General features: G+C 36.0%; 4 protein-coding genes across 8 annotated transcripts in view; 1 reads left to right on the forward strand and 3 right to left on the reverse strand.

Annotated features, from left to right (window-relative positions):
• The window catches only part of LOC111781288 (exopolyphosphatase PRUNE1-like), an 8584-nt gene extending 2251 nt beyond the window's left edge, over positions 1-6333 (forward strand). For both annotated transcript variants that reach the window (XM_023661793.1, XM_023661795.1), the window contains exons 4-14: positions 101-285; positions 1006-1086; positions 1179-1223; positions 1327-1371; positions 2188-2274; positions 3348-3474; positions 3592-3669; positions 4480-4605; positions 5086-5150; positions 5768-5879; positions 6095-6333. In XM_023661793.1, the coding sequence (XP_023517561.1) occupies positions 101-285; positions 1006-1086; positions 1179-1223; positions 1327-1371; positions 2188-2274; positions 3348-3474; positions 3592-3669; positions 4480-4605; positions 5086-5150; positions 5768-5879; positions 6095-6189 (1046 nt within the window). In that variant the 3' untranslated portion in view covers positions 6190-6333. The remainder of the gene's footprint in view (positions 1-100; positions 286-1005; positions 1087-1178; positions 1224-1326; positions 1372-2187; positions 2275-3347; positions 3475-3591; positions 3670-4479; positions 4606-5085; positions 5151-5767; positions 5880-6094) is intronic.
• A 674-nt stretch (positions 6334-7007) lies between these two features.
• Positions 7008-9461, reverse strand: LOC111781530 (mitochondrial amidoxime-reducing component 1). The gene is made up of 8 exons (XM_023662182.1): positions 9229-9461; positions 8872-9021; positions 8586-8762; positions 8309-8397; positions 8161-8225; positions 7900-8002; positions 7419-7529; positions 7008-7321 (listed from the first exon to the last, which is right to left on the reverse strand). Exons 1-8 carry the CDS (start codon positions 9311-9313, stop codon positions 7196-7198), a joined length of 906 nt encoding a protein of 301 aa, XP_023517950.1. The 5' UTR covers positions 9314-9461; the 3' UTR covers positions 7008-7195.
• A 589-nt stretch (positions 9462-10050) lies between these two features.
• LOC111781527 (protein FAR1-RELATED SEQUENCE 4) lies at positions 10051-13729 on the reverse strand. Of its 4 annotated transcripts, none has more exons than XM_023662178.1 (5): positions 13554-13729; positions 13430-13480; positions 10982-13222; positions 10823-10876; positions 10051-10372 (listed from the first exon to the last, which is right to left on the reverse strand). In XM_023662178.1, the coding sequence occupies exons 3-5, from the start codon at positions 13037-13039 to the stop codon at positions 10223-10225; spliced, it is 2262 nt and encodes a 753-aa protein (XP_023517946.1). In that variant the 5' UTR covers positions 13040-13222; positions 13430-13480; positions 13554-13729; the 3' UTR covers positions 10051-10222. The 4 variants fall into 4 exon arrangements, with proteins under 4 accessions (XP_023517946.1, XP_023517947.1, XP_023517944.1 ...); XM_023662179.1 differs by having other exon boundaries at positions 10982-13251; XM_023662176.1 differs by having other exon boundaries at positions 13430-13729.
• Positions 13730-14067: 338 nt separating this feature from the next.
• Positions 14068-15566, reverse strand: LOC111781531. Its single transcript, XM_023662183.1, has 2 exons — positions 15254-15566; positions 14068-14331 (listed from the first exon to the last, which is right to left on the reverse strand). Exons 1-2 carry the CDS (start codon positions 15471-15473, stop codon positions 14189-14191), a joined length of 363 nt encoding a protein of 120 aa, XP_023517951.1. The 5' UTR covers positions 15474-15566; the 3' UTR covers positions 14068-14188.
• Between the last annotated feature and the right edge of the window lie 221 nt (positions 15567-15787).

Consider the following 15787-nt stretch of genomic DNA (forward strand, 5'->3'; position numbering starts at 1 on the left):
TTTTTTTTTTTTTTTTTTTTTTTTTTTTTAAAGTAAAAAAACTCAAATAGAGTTCTAGTAGAACCTCATATAGATCTAAGTTTTTTCTGGCTTCATACAGATGTTGGGTTAGTTGCTTCTACCATCACGTACGCTTTCTACTTGAATGAGACACACAAATATGATGAGTATTGCACTGTACCTGTTATCAACATGAAGAGAGCGGATCTAAACTCTCATCCTGAACTTAAATGGCTGCTTGGCTCCTGTCAGATTAATACGTTGTCTTTGATTTTTATAGATGAGGTCAAACTTTCTAAAAACTACCCTCTTATTTTCATTTATCTTTAATGTTATTTATAAATGAAAATGTTATTTATTTATTATACTCCACACTGAAGGATATCGTTCGTTGTCTCATAGTTCGTGCCACTTAACTAAAACATGTATTTTCATTTTGTTCCTTAGTTTTTAAAATTTTAATGTATCACTCAATTTTAAAATTATTTCAAACTTACCCTTAAATGCTTGATAAACACGAAATGAGATCCTTGTATTTATGTAAATTTTGTCTTTTAAATTTTCATTCTAGTCATTAAACATATATCTATATAATGAAGTTACTATAAAAGATGATTTTAGAGTTAAAAGGTAGTTTGTTAAATGCCTTTTAATCCAAAAGGTCATCTACTCTTGAGAACAAGACGTTTATTCAAAAGACTTCATCTCATTCAGAGGTAATGTGTAAGATAAACTTCCATAAATTTTGGGTTGGAAATAATTTTTTCTTTGGAATACACGATTGGTAATACCAGTTTCCGTAACTTACTATTTTATATGTTTTTTTCTTTAATATTGAGAACTCCTGTGTCGTTTAATCTTTACATAACATAATGTAAGCTTATGCTGTATGTAAGCATGACAGAGGTGTCCAGTGGTCAAACAATATGCGTACAGATACGTTTCTTGGAGCTTCGGTTGGGTAGTATACCTCTTTTTAATGTTGAATACTAAATATTTTCCCAGATTGACCTATCATATTATGAGTTATTTGGAAGTCTTAAAGTAGTTCTACTAAACAGCTCCAGACTTCCTGCTAAACAAGAGGTAAGCTCAAGTTGCAACGGTCAACATTGTTCTGGAAACAGCTGGTCTACCAGTACTTGTGAAATGTCAAATTTTTTTTTCTCTTACTGCAGCATGCATTAAAAGAGGCGGTTGTTGAAATCTTTAACTGCAATAAGGTGCATTGAACCATTTCTTTCGGTTTGAATTAAAGGAATTTAGCTACTTCCAAACATCTTCTAATGAGAGACTGACCATTCATGTTTTCCTTTTGTTTTTCAGGATGAATCTGAATATCCTTGGGTTGAGAATATTACAATGCAACAGGTTTGACATCTGTATAGTTTTATGCAGCTTTATCTATTTCATATTTTTACCTGAAGTTATGAAGTCCATCAGCTGGAAGATCTGTTTGGACATGTCATGTTGGGCCATGTCACACACAAACACACTTTCTTAGTCAAGAAATAATTGAAATTAATGATATATGATAACTAATTGAAATCAAGAAAGAAAGTATGTTTAAGTTCCTTTTGAATTGATTATGGTTATACCATACATTTTCCTAGACCAGAAATGATTTCATTGAAAACAGAAATACAAAAATAGGGGAGAAGCCGCTCAACCCATATTAAAGAAGTTGAATAAAAAGACCTTCCAGTTTGCACCTGGAGAAGATAAGATGCTAAGCACTTGGAAGAATTGTGTTGTAACTATTAAACATAGAAAATAGTATTGATATCATATATAAATGTCAAGAAAATATTAGGTAATTTTTACGGAAATGAAATTACCAAGTTCAGTGTTAATACCCTAAAATTATTGCTACAAACTTGATTAACATAATTATCTTTAATGGTCCCAATCAATAAAGACATTTATTCAAAAGCAAGGGAAAAAGTTTACTACAGTACCAACTTCCAACTGTAGGAATTCTATGAGGTGTTCCATTTTCATATACCAGAACTTGTCAGTTTCAAGATATCAGACAGTTGTAATTTGAGTCATTTTTTTCTCAAGAAAAAAATTAGTGTTCAAATCTCTTTCGTTTGTTTGATTCCTTTGGTGCAAACTGGCCTAGGACATAGTCTTCTGAAATTTTGGTTTTTGGTAATTCTTGGCTTAGACTACTTTGTGAAACAGGACTGCTCATGCTGTACTCTCATTGCCGACAAGTTTGCTCAATTTTCACCTGAGATTTTGGCTGGGAAGGGATTCAGTAGACTTTTGGTATTTATTACTTGTGATAACTACTTTTGACTCCATCATGCATATTTACTTTCAAGTTACGGATGAAGGAGATTTGGAAATGCTGTTTTCTAGAAGGCACATCAAGATTTGATACAAAGTTTTGAGCCCCTAGCTAGTTCAGCATGCATTTTACACTTACCTTAACCTCAACTTTTAAAATTCATCTTCTCTTGGCGTTATCCTAGAATCTCTGCTCTTGTGGAAGTTCATTCATTAAGGCACTTATTTTGTTTTCCTATATGAAACAGGAATTGGAGAGTGGAAATCGTGCTCTCCTATCCCTTTTCACATTTTTGCTAAAGTATTTAAGGAATGAAAATTATTCCCAAGGTGTAGACCCAACGCCAAAATTTCTAACCATTCTTCTTGATTCATTCCTCTTGTGAAGGAAAACAATGTCTTTTTGTTTACCATTTTAGCAAATTCCATAATTTTCTTAAGTTTTTTTTTTTTGTTGTGGGTCCTACATGAATTGAATTTGACACTCATTCAAAGTATTAGTAAATAATAACATTGGCAATCCTCTCCGTTCTCATTCCAATTTCAGAATTAATTTATTAAATACAACATTTGACATTTCACTCCCATTCTGATAATTTTACCATCACTCTTTATACCATTCCCATTTAGTAGATGGAGTCTTAGTTCTGCCCCACAAACGTATGCATGATTGTTCAGATTTTTTTTTTTTTATTATTATTATTATTTTTATGCAGAATTAAAAAAAAATCCGATCAGTTTTCAAAATGATAAATAACTTAGCTCCAAATCAAAAAGTATTGCATGCTTAGACATCTTTCTTAAAAGTAGTTTAGTACTTCGACTCTTTTTTCTTTTTCTAAATGAATTACATGCCTCCTCCTAGTGTTTTCTCCCTAAAGATTTTGCTCCATATTCTATTTTCATTTCTTTGTTGCAATCTTTTATCTTTTTCGCTCTTGTTTTGATTTTTTTCACTCTCTTCCTTATGGAGCTTTGTACTTTTTGAGATGTAGTCTCTTTCTTGTTTTAAGAAAATCAAACTCTTTTGGTGTGTTTTCTTTTCCTCGCAGCTTGCTGGAATTCTATTAGATTCAGGAAACCTTACAAGCCCGCGTTGTACCTCCAAAGATAAATACATGGCTACATTGTTGATCAGCGGTGCTGGTCGGTTTGGATGCAATGGCTTTTATCAGATATGTATGTCTATGTTGCCATTCTCTGTATCTTTATGGTACAATTTCAAACTATTATTATTTTTTTCTTTTATTTCCTGTTCTTCTAAAATTATCTAGGCATTCTTTTATGCATCTACAGTGAAATACAAGATGTACAATGTGTCCAACCTTGGGGTAATTGATATACTGCTCAAGGATTTCAAGAAGTGGACGAAAGGTGGGGACTTGAAATATGATTTTTGGTTTGTTATTGTCTTGTATATATACTCCGATGTAATTTAATCTCTTCAAAATTTGACGAAAATTTTATGTTTTGTGTATTTCTGTCTGTCAAATCCTCTTGACAAAAACTAACATCAATTATATTTGATGGCGTTGACTCGCGAGTGAACTATTTTTCTTTTCCGAATATCTAGTTAGGGTCAGTAAATGTATGGAACCTTAGAATCTAGTAGTAGTAACTTCAAATTATATCTTCTACTTCTGGTCCAGAGAAAGGGAAATTTGAATTGTGGAGCTATTGGTCAAACACTCGCATATCCTCACCCTTCTCAATTGCCAAATAGGCAATTAATAATTAAAACGAGAGTCTTACCTCTGCACCATGCTTTGGGCATTCCCCTTTGTGCCAAACCCGATTCTATTTTGATCCCAATTACTTAAGTGGTGAAGAACATGCAATGTCATTATATTTAATGAAAAAACTGGTACCTTTCTTGTTACTAGTATACTTGGAGACTTGGAGAATAAATAATTTAAAGACTTAGTTAAACCAATAATTTGGCTTTTATATCCAAGACCAGTTTATGCACATCTTTCATATGTCAACTTTCATGGAACACTCTTGTAAGTATGTTACTTAANTTTTTTTTTTTTTTTTTTTTTTTTTTTTTTTTTTAAGTTAAGTTTCACGTTTGTAGTACTAAGAATTTGCTATAAATGTTGATACTTCAATCTGCACAATGATCTGTCTTGAACTTCAATTCAAGTTTCTGATTCGTAGTTTTTTTTCTGAATTTTAAACCAGGAACTTTGGACGATTCTGGCAAGAGATTTAGGAGGCAAGATCTTGGGATGAGTTCCATTGGAATATCAATTGCTCAATTTCTTTCTCAGGAAGTTAACTCAACTCAAGACATAAAAAACATTCTGAGTAAGTTTTTGAAATTTGAATAAGATTTCATTATTATATTTCCGTTTTTGTGTTTCCTTTTCTTGTTTGAAGGATAATGATGAAAACATGGTTTATGAAGATTCAGATAAAATGGAAACCTTAAAGGTTAAGTTCCCTCTTTACTATGGAAACATGGTAAAACTACCATTTATAACCTAGAATGGACGTGCTCACCGCATGAGATGGGCACAGTAAAAAAAACCTGCTTAGCTATCTGTGTTCCTCCACTCCATATTTGCTATTGATAATAGTCTGAATCTTGTATATATGAAGCGTACTGTGTGCATCCATGTGAGTAAATGGGAAGCACAAGGAAACTTTTGGTTGCAATAACTTTCTTTCACATTTAAGTAACATTTTCAGCCCCTTTTGATTTACTAACATCGTTCAGCTTTGACATCTTTCGAGACCTGGATTTACTAACATCGTTCAAACAACTGCTGTTGTGTTGTTTTTCAGGTGTAGAGAAACTTCGGCTGCTTGTGGTTGTTTCTGGATACTATGATGCGCGGAAAAACTTCAAGGTTGAAATAGATAGGCCTCAAGTTTAACTTCCTATTAACTTCAATATGGCTATCTCTGTTAAAATTCTACTGTTACGTGATTGGCATTACATTCTGCTGTGACTTGTGAGATGAGTAACGGCAGAATGTAGATGGAATTGACACTTAGGGGCAGGAAATAAATGATGGCTTGATTACAAAATTGAAATAAATTATAATAAAAAGGTTTAAGGGCCTTCTTATTATATGCATGTGTTTAAAAGTTAGAACTCGTTATTTCTTTCTCCATTACATTGACCAGGTATCTCTCTTTTATCACATCTTCTTCTCTGTCTTTTTGTGAGTTATTTTTCAAAGAGTCCATATCCTTTATAGAACTTAATGGTCATGGCTTACTGCAATTAGGCACTCATAACCTCATTTAGTTTGGGCATGCATTGATTATACTCGATAAATCAATTAAACTCAAATTTTCCTTTCATCTGAATGGATGCATCTTTCAACCAACATTCAAGGATAACTGTGCTTTGTTCCATGTTTCCTTTTGCGAGAAACTTGCATTAATAACTGATTTTGTGTTGCTTGTCTTCTTCCCCACCCTCACTATTTCTGTCTACTGTGCATCCGGCATAATTTAGAGAGAGATCCTAGTTGTTGCTGATTCTTTGGAGCTTATGCAGAAGCTGACTGTCTTTTTAAATACTGAAACCTCCCAATCACAACTACCCCTGAAAGTTCTTCATCAAACAGGTAAAACTTTCCCTGCAAGGTTCCCCCTTTTTTCCCTGGAAAAGTATTTTTGGGATAACGTCAACAGGTGGCAAGCACATCTACATACTCAATGTGCGAAGTTACTTCTTTTTCCTCCATATGGCATGCAGATTGACTGATAACTTCTAGCATCAATCTTCTCACTAATTTATGACTTATCATTGAAATGACCTTTTTGTATGGCTGGCATGCAGGTCTCACAGATGAAATTAGAGCATTTGAGATAAATAAGATTGCATCAAGGAGGACTATCGAACGCCTACTGGAAGAATTTTGTCAGATATGCTAATCTGAATGGCTCAAATGCACAGAACTACGTATTTATCGACTTCCTTTTTAACAGAACTACGTATTTATCGATTTCCTTTTTAAGTGTAATTTAATAACATTGTGCCTTCTGCTTATTTTATACAGTTGAGCTAATTCATAGACATTCTAGAATTTTCAGACATCTTATTCACAGCATCATAAAGAAACAAAAAAACAAAATTTCAAAGTGAAAAGGAATAAACTTTATTTAAAAAGATGAGTATTTTTGGAAGGTAACAAATGCTTCAAGGATGAAACATAAATTTGAAACTTTTGTTAGTGAGCCAAATATTCGAAATACTGAGGGCCTCTAATTCTCCGTCAATGGAGGTGGGCGCTAAAATGTTCACCATTATTTACCGCAAACAAATTTGGATTGACCATTTATGAAGGATATTGGTATCACTCAAGTGGAATTAAAACGTTGAACTGATCCATGTAATAAAGATTTATAGGCCAAATTCATAAATAAACACTACAAGATATGCTTCATCATGTTACGCCCTTCTTCCTCTTTACTGGACCAATTTATTATCGTTCATTTGAACCACTACTTTAATTACAAATAAAGAAATGAAGATCTAAATCTATATATAACTCACACGTGGAGATTAAAACTTCTAAATAGAATTAGAACCATAGCATAAAAAGGCCACACAATACTCAATTTAGAGTAATGTATTTGAAACTATGAAGAAGAAATAAAATTACGAGCGTCAGACTTGGTGGGAAAGAAGGGTGGATTTTACCAGAAATAAATTTCAATAAGAAAGTTGATCTCGAGGTTGAGTGGCTATATAGATGCAATTCGTACCCCCTTTTATTCATGGAGATCATATTTATATTTTAGTGTCATGAGTCTCAGAGGAAACACTGGGATACAAACAAGTAGCATCGTATTTAACTTTCTTCATATTTGGCTACTACACTACTTTTACCCAGAAATCTTCCAGATATTTATTTTATAATTCATAAGCTTACGGTATTCAGGCGACTGCTTCCGCTACAGAGGAAACCTTTCCCAGTATGTTGACTTTATCTCCCACTTTTATGATTTTTCCCTTCCCTTCAGTTGTTAAATTTTTCCACACCAAGTTCTGGCCAAAGAAAATCTGGCAAATCATACAAAAACAAAAAGAAGGAAGTTCATTTGTGAAGCATTTTCCAAAAACAAAATATATGCATCCTACTTTCAGATTCAGTTCTTACTTGTCCCTTCTGTGCATGCTTTGGACGCAGGACTGTGTCGGACCTGATTTTCTTCAGTGTTTCATTCGGCTCAGGTCCTGCAATTCCAGTCTCTTGGTTTATTGAAGGTACCTGAACACAAAAGAGTATCTTTTTCAGGTGCCAATTTTGTACAAAAAGCAAAAATCAGTATATGTTGAATCAATTCATACGTCCGACCCTTGCGTAAAATGCATTTCCTTAACTCATAACTTTCTACCTGATATTTCTTTATCACCCCTTCTCACGTATGTATGCACTGTTGGAGGCCTTAATCCATCACTTATCATATATGATATGCATGGGCACGCTAAAGCATAAATTCCCCCAAAACTAAATGCATGTGCATGTGGGGAGTAAATCATAGACAAAAGTTCTTTTTCTTTCTTTTTACCACTGCAAAAGTTGTTATGGAAAACTAACAAAGAAGTCGTAGAATATTTTGGCATGGCAACTCCAATACCTTGCAGCGAGCGCATAGCCTAACACACTGAAATATGAACTTGTCTATTCCAATTTCAGTCCACAAATCCTCGGAGAATGGTTCACAGCCATCAACAAGAATGCTAGTTCAAAAAAATAGAAAAAAGCAAACGCTTAAAAGAAATAAATTATCATATATCAAGATTTTCATGTAGCATTCTCTATGAGACAACTAAGAAATAGCATTGGGGATCCATACTGTAACGGGAACTAAGGACATTTAGAAAAAGGAGGGCCATACTTGGGTCTAAAGCGGTTAATTGATACGGGTTCTTTGAGCACTTCATTCAAGGCATCCAAAGATCCCTGCAAAGTGCAAGAGAGACATTGGAGTTAGTTAGATGCACGGTCTAGGAGGGAAGAACAATCAGACTCAATAGTTTTTAAACCTGAGATATCAGCAAGTACGGAAACTGGTCAGAAAACATGATTTGGTGTCCAGGACCATAGTCGGCATTCACTTTCCTTGACTGTGAAGCTGAAGAAGACAAAGCAACAAAGTAAGTTGAACATGCAGCTCTGAGATTTGATTACTTACGAAAAAGAAACAATGAGCCCATTGATTATTTTAATAGACTGAATCATTCCCTTTATTTAACACCCACTAAGACACTGAATGACATTCCCAATTTTACATTGCACGATTTACCAAATGGAATTTCTGACCTGCATTAAAGCGAACCAACCGACAGGGTTTTCCAAGAAAATCTGAAAACCACTTTGATGGAGCGTCTCCCTCATCCAGTGCAGAGCCAGACCATTCCCAAACAGAGACACCATCTGTATTCTCCGGCGGTTCACGCAGGGGAACCTTTAAGACATCCATTCCAGGTGCTTTTATGACTGCAAAACCAGATTTGATTGGTTTAAATTGAAGGATAGAGCTGAACATTTTCAGAATGACAAAGTTTCAGGCAGTAAGATACGAAAACAGAAACAAATAAAATTGTACCAAGAAACGAGGTATCAGACGGCTTCCAATCTTCCAAGAATGCATCGTTCGACAGCTCCACCTCGACCAGAGAAAGCTTAGGTTCAACTCTCTGAGTGTATGCCCTTCCTTTATAGTTCACAACCAACCATTGACGGTCCCATCGAAGTCCTGCGTACCCGGCCCGAGCCGTCAATCACAAAAGAGAGAAGCGAGGTAACTAAGAAGTGCTAATTTGGAGATACTTCCCTGTCGGCATAGAATGACAATCCAAACAGAAAAAATAGAGACATATGGGGCAGCCTCTTCATGAAGATTGTTAGTAGAGACTGAGTGAAGCGTTTAGAGGGAGAAATGAGATGAGTTGTTGGAGTTTACCAGTAGGGGTAAGAGGTGCTTGGGGAACTGAAATACCGCCGCATGATTTGATTGGGTAAATGAAAATTGCAGAGACGTTAGCCATAGCTTCCGAAGGAGACGAGCAGACCACAACAACAACAACAACAACAAGGATGATTGATTCCACAGCCCTTTCTTCCTCTTCCCGCCCTACGCTAAGCTTACTGTCCTACCTTACCGTCCTTATCAAAAAAATACCGACAATATTCTTTCCTCATCTCTTTTGGGTTTATTCATACAAGTAGATGACTCATTTCTTTTGGGTTTATTCATTCAAGTAGATGATACTTTCGCTATGTTAGGTAGCTAGTCAGCTGTTATAGCTTTATATATGGTAAATTGTCATAAATGTTAAATAAAAAAGTTATATACGGTCGAACTATATATAATAGATAAATATATATATAGTATCAGAAGTCATCTATATAAATCATTTAACCAATATTAAATATATATATATAGTAGCAACTTTCTATATAAATTGAAGTCATTAATATAAATTCTTTAACCAATATAAATCTTTTAGCCAATATTGTGCGTTGTTGTACGATCCTAACACACTATTTAATTTATTATTATTATTGATAGTTGTACCATAAGAACTGCCCAAATAATATACTCGCTTATTGATAGTTGAATGCCCAGTAAATCAGGTTACTTATTATTACTAATATAACAATGGGTGGGTGGCACCAGCCAAACGAAGGCGACCCCAGACAGCAACTAAACCTTGGTGGTATCCTGCAACAGTTTTCTTAAACTAAGTTGTAGCCGTTCTAACGATGAGGAAGAGAACCAGAATGCAGAAATGAGGAATGGAAATATAAAGACTGATGCAACTACTCAAGTACTGCTCATTTCTAGAACAGGCTACACATGTTGGAATTGGGAAACTGTTCTTAATTAGTTTTGCTGCATACATACATTCTCAAGGAAGTTATAAGGTATACATTTTTACAGAGGTCTCCACGCGTCAACGAGGATGAAGACTCTCATGCAAATGTGCAGAAGTCATGCTGTGAAACTGTGTTGGTGTCACATTATGAAGCAGTGTTGGCACCATGTTATGCAATTGCGTCGGTGATATTCCATGCAATTGGATTGGCCGCATATCGCTCAACTCCTGCAACAAATATGGAAAGAAAACAACAACATGAATCTCAATACCATGTGCCTATTCTCAACCTCCTCCTACAAGAAAAAGGGTCGCTAGTATGCATAAATATATTTCTCGGTAGCAAACCCAAGGTGGTAAATCCCGGCAATAACAAATGTTCTACCACATGTTGCTGGTATTAAGGTCACAATTGGCTTAATTATTTTTCTACCTCACCTAAGCTATTAAGGTCACAATGGGCACTTTCAATGTCTATGTTTATAACACATTCATCAAAGAAACCAAACACATGTTCTTTAGACGGTTAGACGTACTTGGTGCCTGAATCTTGAATTATTTTAGTTCAACAATATTAAAAGAAACAAGCCCTCCAAGACAGAATATTTAACATGATTTTTCTTTTCAGAAAAGTTATGATGCTAATCAAAACCTGGTTCTGTCAACATTAGAGCATACCAATTGATTGAAGTCATCCTGGGATCCAGCATTTGCATCCAATGGTTGAGATACCTGACATATATATATAGCCAATTCAAATTAGTCCTCAGTATTGAGTATGAAATACATCAAAACTAATTCAAATTTGCATGAACATATAAAAGCTATAATGATCACCTTTCCATTTTTGCTGATTTCATTGGCTGCAGGTTCCTTGCTCGACCCTGCCCTCTTAGGATTCTTTTTAGCATTAATCACTTTAAGATCAGGTGAATTCTCAACAGCTAAACTGCTGCTGCATTGGTTGTCCTCCTCGATACCAAAAACAAGAATTCCTGAGTTGTCAGGCCTCACATCATTTTCTGCAGAATTACTCCTACTCACAGTTGCACATTGTTTCAAGGCTTCATTAATTGCCGAAAGTGCAATGTCATAACTCTCCTGAGACAAAGACCCTTCTTCACCCAATATTATAGCTCTTCGACAAAGGTCATTAAAACGACGGACCTTACATTGCACCTCATCCAACTTTTCGTTAATTGGATTCCTGCTCGTAGCAGTGTTAGTCCAACGCTGCAGTACATATTTGGATGGTATACTGAAAACGCCAGACATTTGGAGAACAATAATGGCATGTCTACAGAGGAAACCTTTATATTCAAATGAGCGGCAGGAGCAATATATATCTGAATTTGAGTGACTGCATTCGACAACATAATTCTGACCATCTTCAATGTCTTTGACAGTGTATGTCGTAGTAGTTGCATCTTCAGTTTCTTTCTTAAGATGGCAAGCAGCAGCTCCCAAAACCTCCATTTGAAATTTTTTAAAGATTTCATGCGTATATACTAGTGAAACTTGTTTCTCAAATGGAGATGGAGACTTCAATTCCGGTGTATCATGCCAAGCATCAAAATTTGCCTTTGCTTCTTCCTCATATCGATCCTCAAGAATGTCTTTATATCGCTCTATAAACTCCGTCAAGGATGTTTCAATCTTAACATATTTGTCAAAAAAAGAGTTCAGACTTTCCATGCGTGAAAATGTGCATAAGCCAGCGAAAGAAACGTCTCTAGCAAAAGAAGGCACCCAATAAGCACGATCATCATACAAATATTGCATCCACTCAACTTCTCTAAGACTAAATCCATCGAGCAATTTCTGCCACCTCTTTTCGAACTGTTCCTTAGTCCATGACTTAAAAACACAGTTCTTGAACTCCTCCATAAAACCCTCATGCCACATGCTTAAAAATTCGAGATTTTTTGGAATCTTTTGCAAAATATACCACAGACAAAAGTAGTGACGTGTTCCAGGAAGAACTGCCTCAATGACTGCTTTAATATTGGTATTTTGGTCAGTAAGCATCACCTGTGGTGCTCGTTCTCCCATTGCTATGTACCATGTTTGTATTAACCAACTGAATGTATTAACTGTCTCATCTGCAATCAGTGCACAACCAAGTAAAGTAGGTTGAATATGATGGTTCACTCCTATGAAAAGAACTAATGGTAGCTTATACTTGTTTGTGAAATAAGTGGTGTCAAATGAAACCACATCTCCAAAGCGCACATAATCTTCCATTCCTTTGCCATCAACCCAGAACACATTGCGCAACTGGTGCTCTTCATTCAAATCAACTGCATAAAAGAATTTTGGATTCTCTTCCTGCATGTGCATAAAAAGTTCAAGAAGAATTTGCGCATCCCCTGATTCTAGGACCAAAGTGCGGCCTTTATCGTGTTGGTTTTTCACATAGCTTTCTAAACAATCAACATTCTGATAAGCACTGAACATTTTTGACATGGCAGCTAAATTCTTTCGTCTCCGTATTCTGACATCATTCTTGAGTAGATCAGTGTTTCGGTGGCTTCTAAAAAGGTGAACTTGAGATGGTAAAAGCTCGTGATTATGATCTTTTACAAAACTATAAACATACCACTTCCCATTCTGTTTTCTCTTCACATGCATGCTCGCCTTACAACCAATTTTTGGTGAGGGTCGTGGGTTGATAGCGTCATCAGATTGTTGCTTATTGCCATATCTTGTGCATGAAAATTTGGCATCAATAAATTCCTTAGATGCCCTAGAACGACGGCTACTCAATTTGGCAGTTCCAAAGCCCATAGTCTTGGCGTAGTCTCTATAGAATGAATATGCATTTTCATGAGATTCAAATTCCATGCCAGGGCATGGCTCTGTCATAGAACTGCACACGATCGCATTGGAATCCATAGTTGATGAAGAAAAAAATTCAAATCCACTTCGAATCCACCATTAATTTCACCTCTGAAGGCACTCAGAGATGACGTAGTATTTATCATACAACGTCCCACATATGCAGTAGAGGGTCTCCTCCCATGAATGGAGAAGAAGGGAAGTTGTGTGTCAGTGAGAGGCCTCCCATTGATAAGGCACCTAATGGGGGGAGGGGAAACGAGATATACCTTGAGAAATGCAATTATAGGAGAGAAAAATGTCATTTATAAGGCGAATTAGAGGAGGTATAAGCAGAATGAGAGAAAGAGAGAAGACATCGAAATCACAGGAAAGGAAAGAAGAAAAGAAAAGAAAAGAAAAGCGACGCAAAGACGAAGCGAGATCGCAAAATAAAGAAAGGAATACCTGCTCCGCTTTCCATGGGGCAGCCAGTCAAGAGTTCCGCCGAGAAGGCGTCTAAAATTAGAGAAGGGAAAGTGAGGGATTGGGATTGGGATTGGGATTGGAAATAAAAGATGAACAATCAAACCTAGATCAGGAGGAAGGAGGGAGGATGAAGATCGCGGCAGCTCCACAAAATTTGGGGAAAACCAGAAGCAGACCAGATATTTGCAAAATAACAACTCAGCTCCCTCTGATGTCCAGTGACAACTTCTCGCCTCTTCGCCTTGCTTGCTTGCTTGATTCGCTCATCCGTATTGTAGGTTTTTATTATTTTATTATTATTAACTCAAACCACATAGGTAGAACTCAAACCACTGTCATTTCCGATGCTCAACATGTGTTTCTTTTTCATTAAATTTTTTTTTTTTTTTTTTAAATTAAAAAGCTAAAGCTAAACTAATTATTTTTTGGTTAAAGTGAGATCGATGTCTACTTCTTCTTTTAAATTTGAATTTAAATTCTCATATCAAAATTACTTTTAATATTCTCCTTGATAATTTTGTTAATTTTTTTTAATGATAACTTCAAAATGTATTAAATTAGAATGAGGATTCCTGTTAAAAAAGTGCTAGAATTGGTTGACCAAGTAAACAGAAGAGTGAGAGTAAGAAATAAATAATTAAACTAGAAGGGTTAACCAAATGTCACTGAACTTAATACTTAATACAATATAGTTAAGTCTTGGGAGAGGCCATGTCTCCAAGTACAGTGGCCACGGGACTAGATGTGGCGATTCCTCTTGATCTTGCACTTACCACGCCGCTTGGCCTTCCCGACCTTGAATTTCTTCTTGGATTTCTTGCCAATCCCACCAACAGCCTTCAGCGCCATCATGCTTTCACTGCCATCATCCATCTCCACCTCTGTAACACGCAATTACAAACAAACAAACAAACAAACAAATACATGAGGGCCTCCAATCCAACAGCTCTATTCTCAAGGCCCCTCTTCATATTCTTTACTTTTACAGACAACTCAGCTCAAATTAATAAGTTTCAACAAGTAATGAAGGTTGTTCTTTCTGTTTTCGGCAGCTGCCACCATTGGAGTTGGAAAGACCCTTTCCAGATTTCTTCTCAAAACACCCCATCCCCGTCCAACAGCTAAAAACATAACTCTTCTAAAATTTTAAAAACATAACTCTTCTAAAATTTTAAAAACATAACTCTTCTAAAATTTTAAAAACAAAACCTAGTCTCTCACACACGAGCTGAGCTCATAGGAAAGCACAATATAACAACACTTAGCATTAGGCTTCCTTTAGTTTTCATGACAAAGGTTAAGGGTCATAATTACAGAGAGAAAGTACCAAAACAAACATAACTAGCTTATTAAAAGAGAACATTTTTAATACCTCATACTGTACGACTAATATGACTTATACATACAAGATGATAAAAGAAGTTGCATTCATCTGCCTAAAGCATAAAATAAGAGTTGAGTTTCAAAAAACGAGCCACATTCCTTCTACACTACACCACTGACTGCTCTCTCGTTTTGATCGTACAACATCTGAGTGCTAGGAATGCAGACTAATTCATGAAGAATTAAAAGGAAGTGGATATTGTAATAAGAAGGGACGAATGGACTACAAATTGAGCACCTAGTGAATAGAAATAGTTTTGATATCCATACAATGAGAATGAAAGAATTGAGTTGAAGAGAATGAAAGAATTTCCATACAATGAGATGAAAAACCACTAAAATTAAAGCCATAACCCAAATAATTAAAAAAGAAAAGCAAAACGAAACGTGTACAAGTAATAAAAAGAAGAAAGGGGGTACCCATAGCAGCGTCGGCGGCGGTTGAAGTAGAGGCTGGTGCGACGTCCATAGTAGAGATATTGGTGAAAGGTGAGGGGCGCACGGGAAGCTTAGGGGCAGCAAGAGCAGCCTGTTGGGCAGCGAGCTTCGCAGCGTCTTTCTTGTCGTAAATAGGCTCAACCATCTCTCTCCTGATGGCTCTCAGCCTCTTCTCTCTCTTGGATCTCATGGATTTCGCCATATTTCTTGTCTCCGATGAGCTTCTTCACGCTCCGAGTCCCGGGTGGGTTTGATTGATTGATTGATTGATTGATTGGCTCTAGAGAATTTAGGGTTTTGAGAGGGAGGGGCAGAAGCTTGTTTATGGGCTTTTGAGATTTGAATTCCTTGGGCTTCTTTGCAGCTTTGGACTTCAAATGGAACGGAATGGGCCTCGTGGGCAAGGAGGTAAATAACGAACACAACAAATTTGAAGAGAATTTAAAATAATATTGATTTGAAATGCGTGAAGAATTGTTGATATCTTGTTTGGTAATTAACCACAATTGACTCATG

This window comes from Cucurbita pepo, chromosome LG19, assembly GCF_002806865.2.
Source record: "Cucurbita pepo subsp. pepo cultivar mu-cu-16 chromosome LG19, ASM280686v2, whole genome shotgun sequence".
Taxonomy (NCBI): Eukaryota; Viridiplantae; Streptophyta; class Magnoliopsida; order Cucurbitales; family Cucurbitaceae; genus Cucurbita; species Cucurbita pepo.

Excerpts from the sequence above, each read along its gene's own strand:
- LOC111781531 (XM_023662183.1), bottom strand. The coding sequence starts at position 15,473 with ATGGCGAAATCCATGAGATCCAAGAGAGAGAAGAGGCTGAGAGCCATC. Across the intron at positions 14,332-15,253 it reads CGCCGCCGACGCTGCTATGG|AGGTGGAGATGGATGATGGC; the intron begins GTACCCCCTTTC and ends TGCGTGTTACAG.
- LOC111781527 (XM_023662178.1), bottom strand. The coding sequence starts at position 13,039 with ATGGATTCCAATGCGATCGTGTGCAGTTCTATGACAGAGCCATGCCCT. Across the intron at positions 10,877-10,981 it reads AAATCAGCAAAAATGGAAAG|GTATCTCAACCATTGGATGC; the intron begins GTGATCATTATA and ends TATATATGTCAG. Across the intron at positions 10,373-10,822 it reads AGGATGACTTCAATCAATTG|GAGTTGAGCGATATGCGGCC; the intron begins GTATGCTCTAAT and ends TATTTGTTGCAG.
- LOC111781530 (XM_023662182.1), bottom strand. The coding sequence starts at position 9,313 with ATGGCTAACGTCTCTGCAATTTTCATTTACCCAATCAAATCATGCGGC. Across the intron at positions 9,022-9,228 it reads AGCACCTCTTACCCCTACTG|GACTTCGATGGGACCGTCAA; the intron begins GTAAACTCCAAC and ends CCGGGTACGCAG. Across the intron at positions 7,530-7,899 it reads GGCTATGCGCTCGCTGCAAG|GTACCTTCAATAAACCAAGA; the intron begins GTATTGGAGTTG and ends TTTTGTGTTCAG.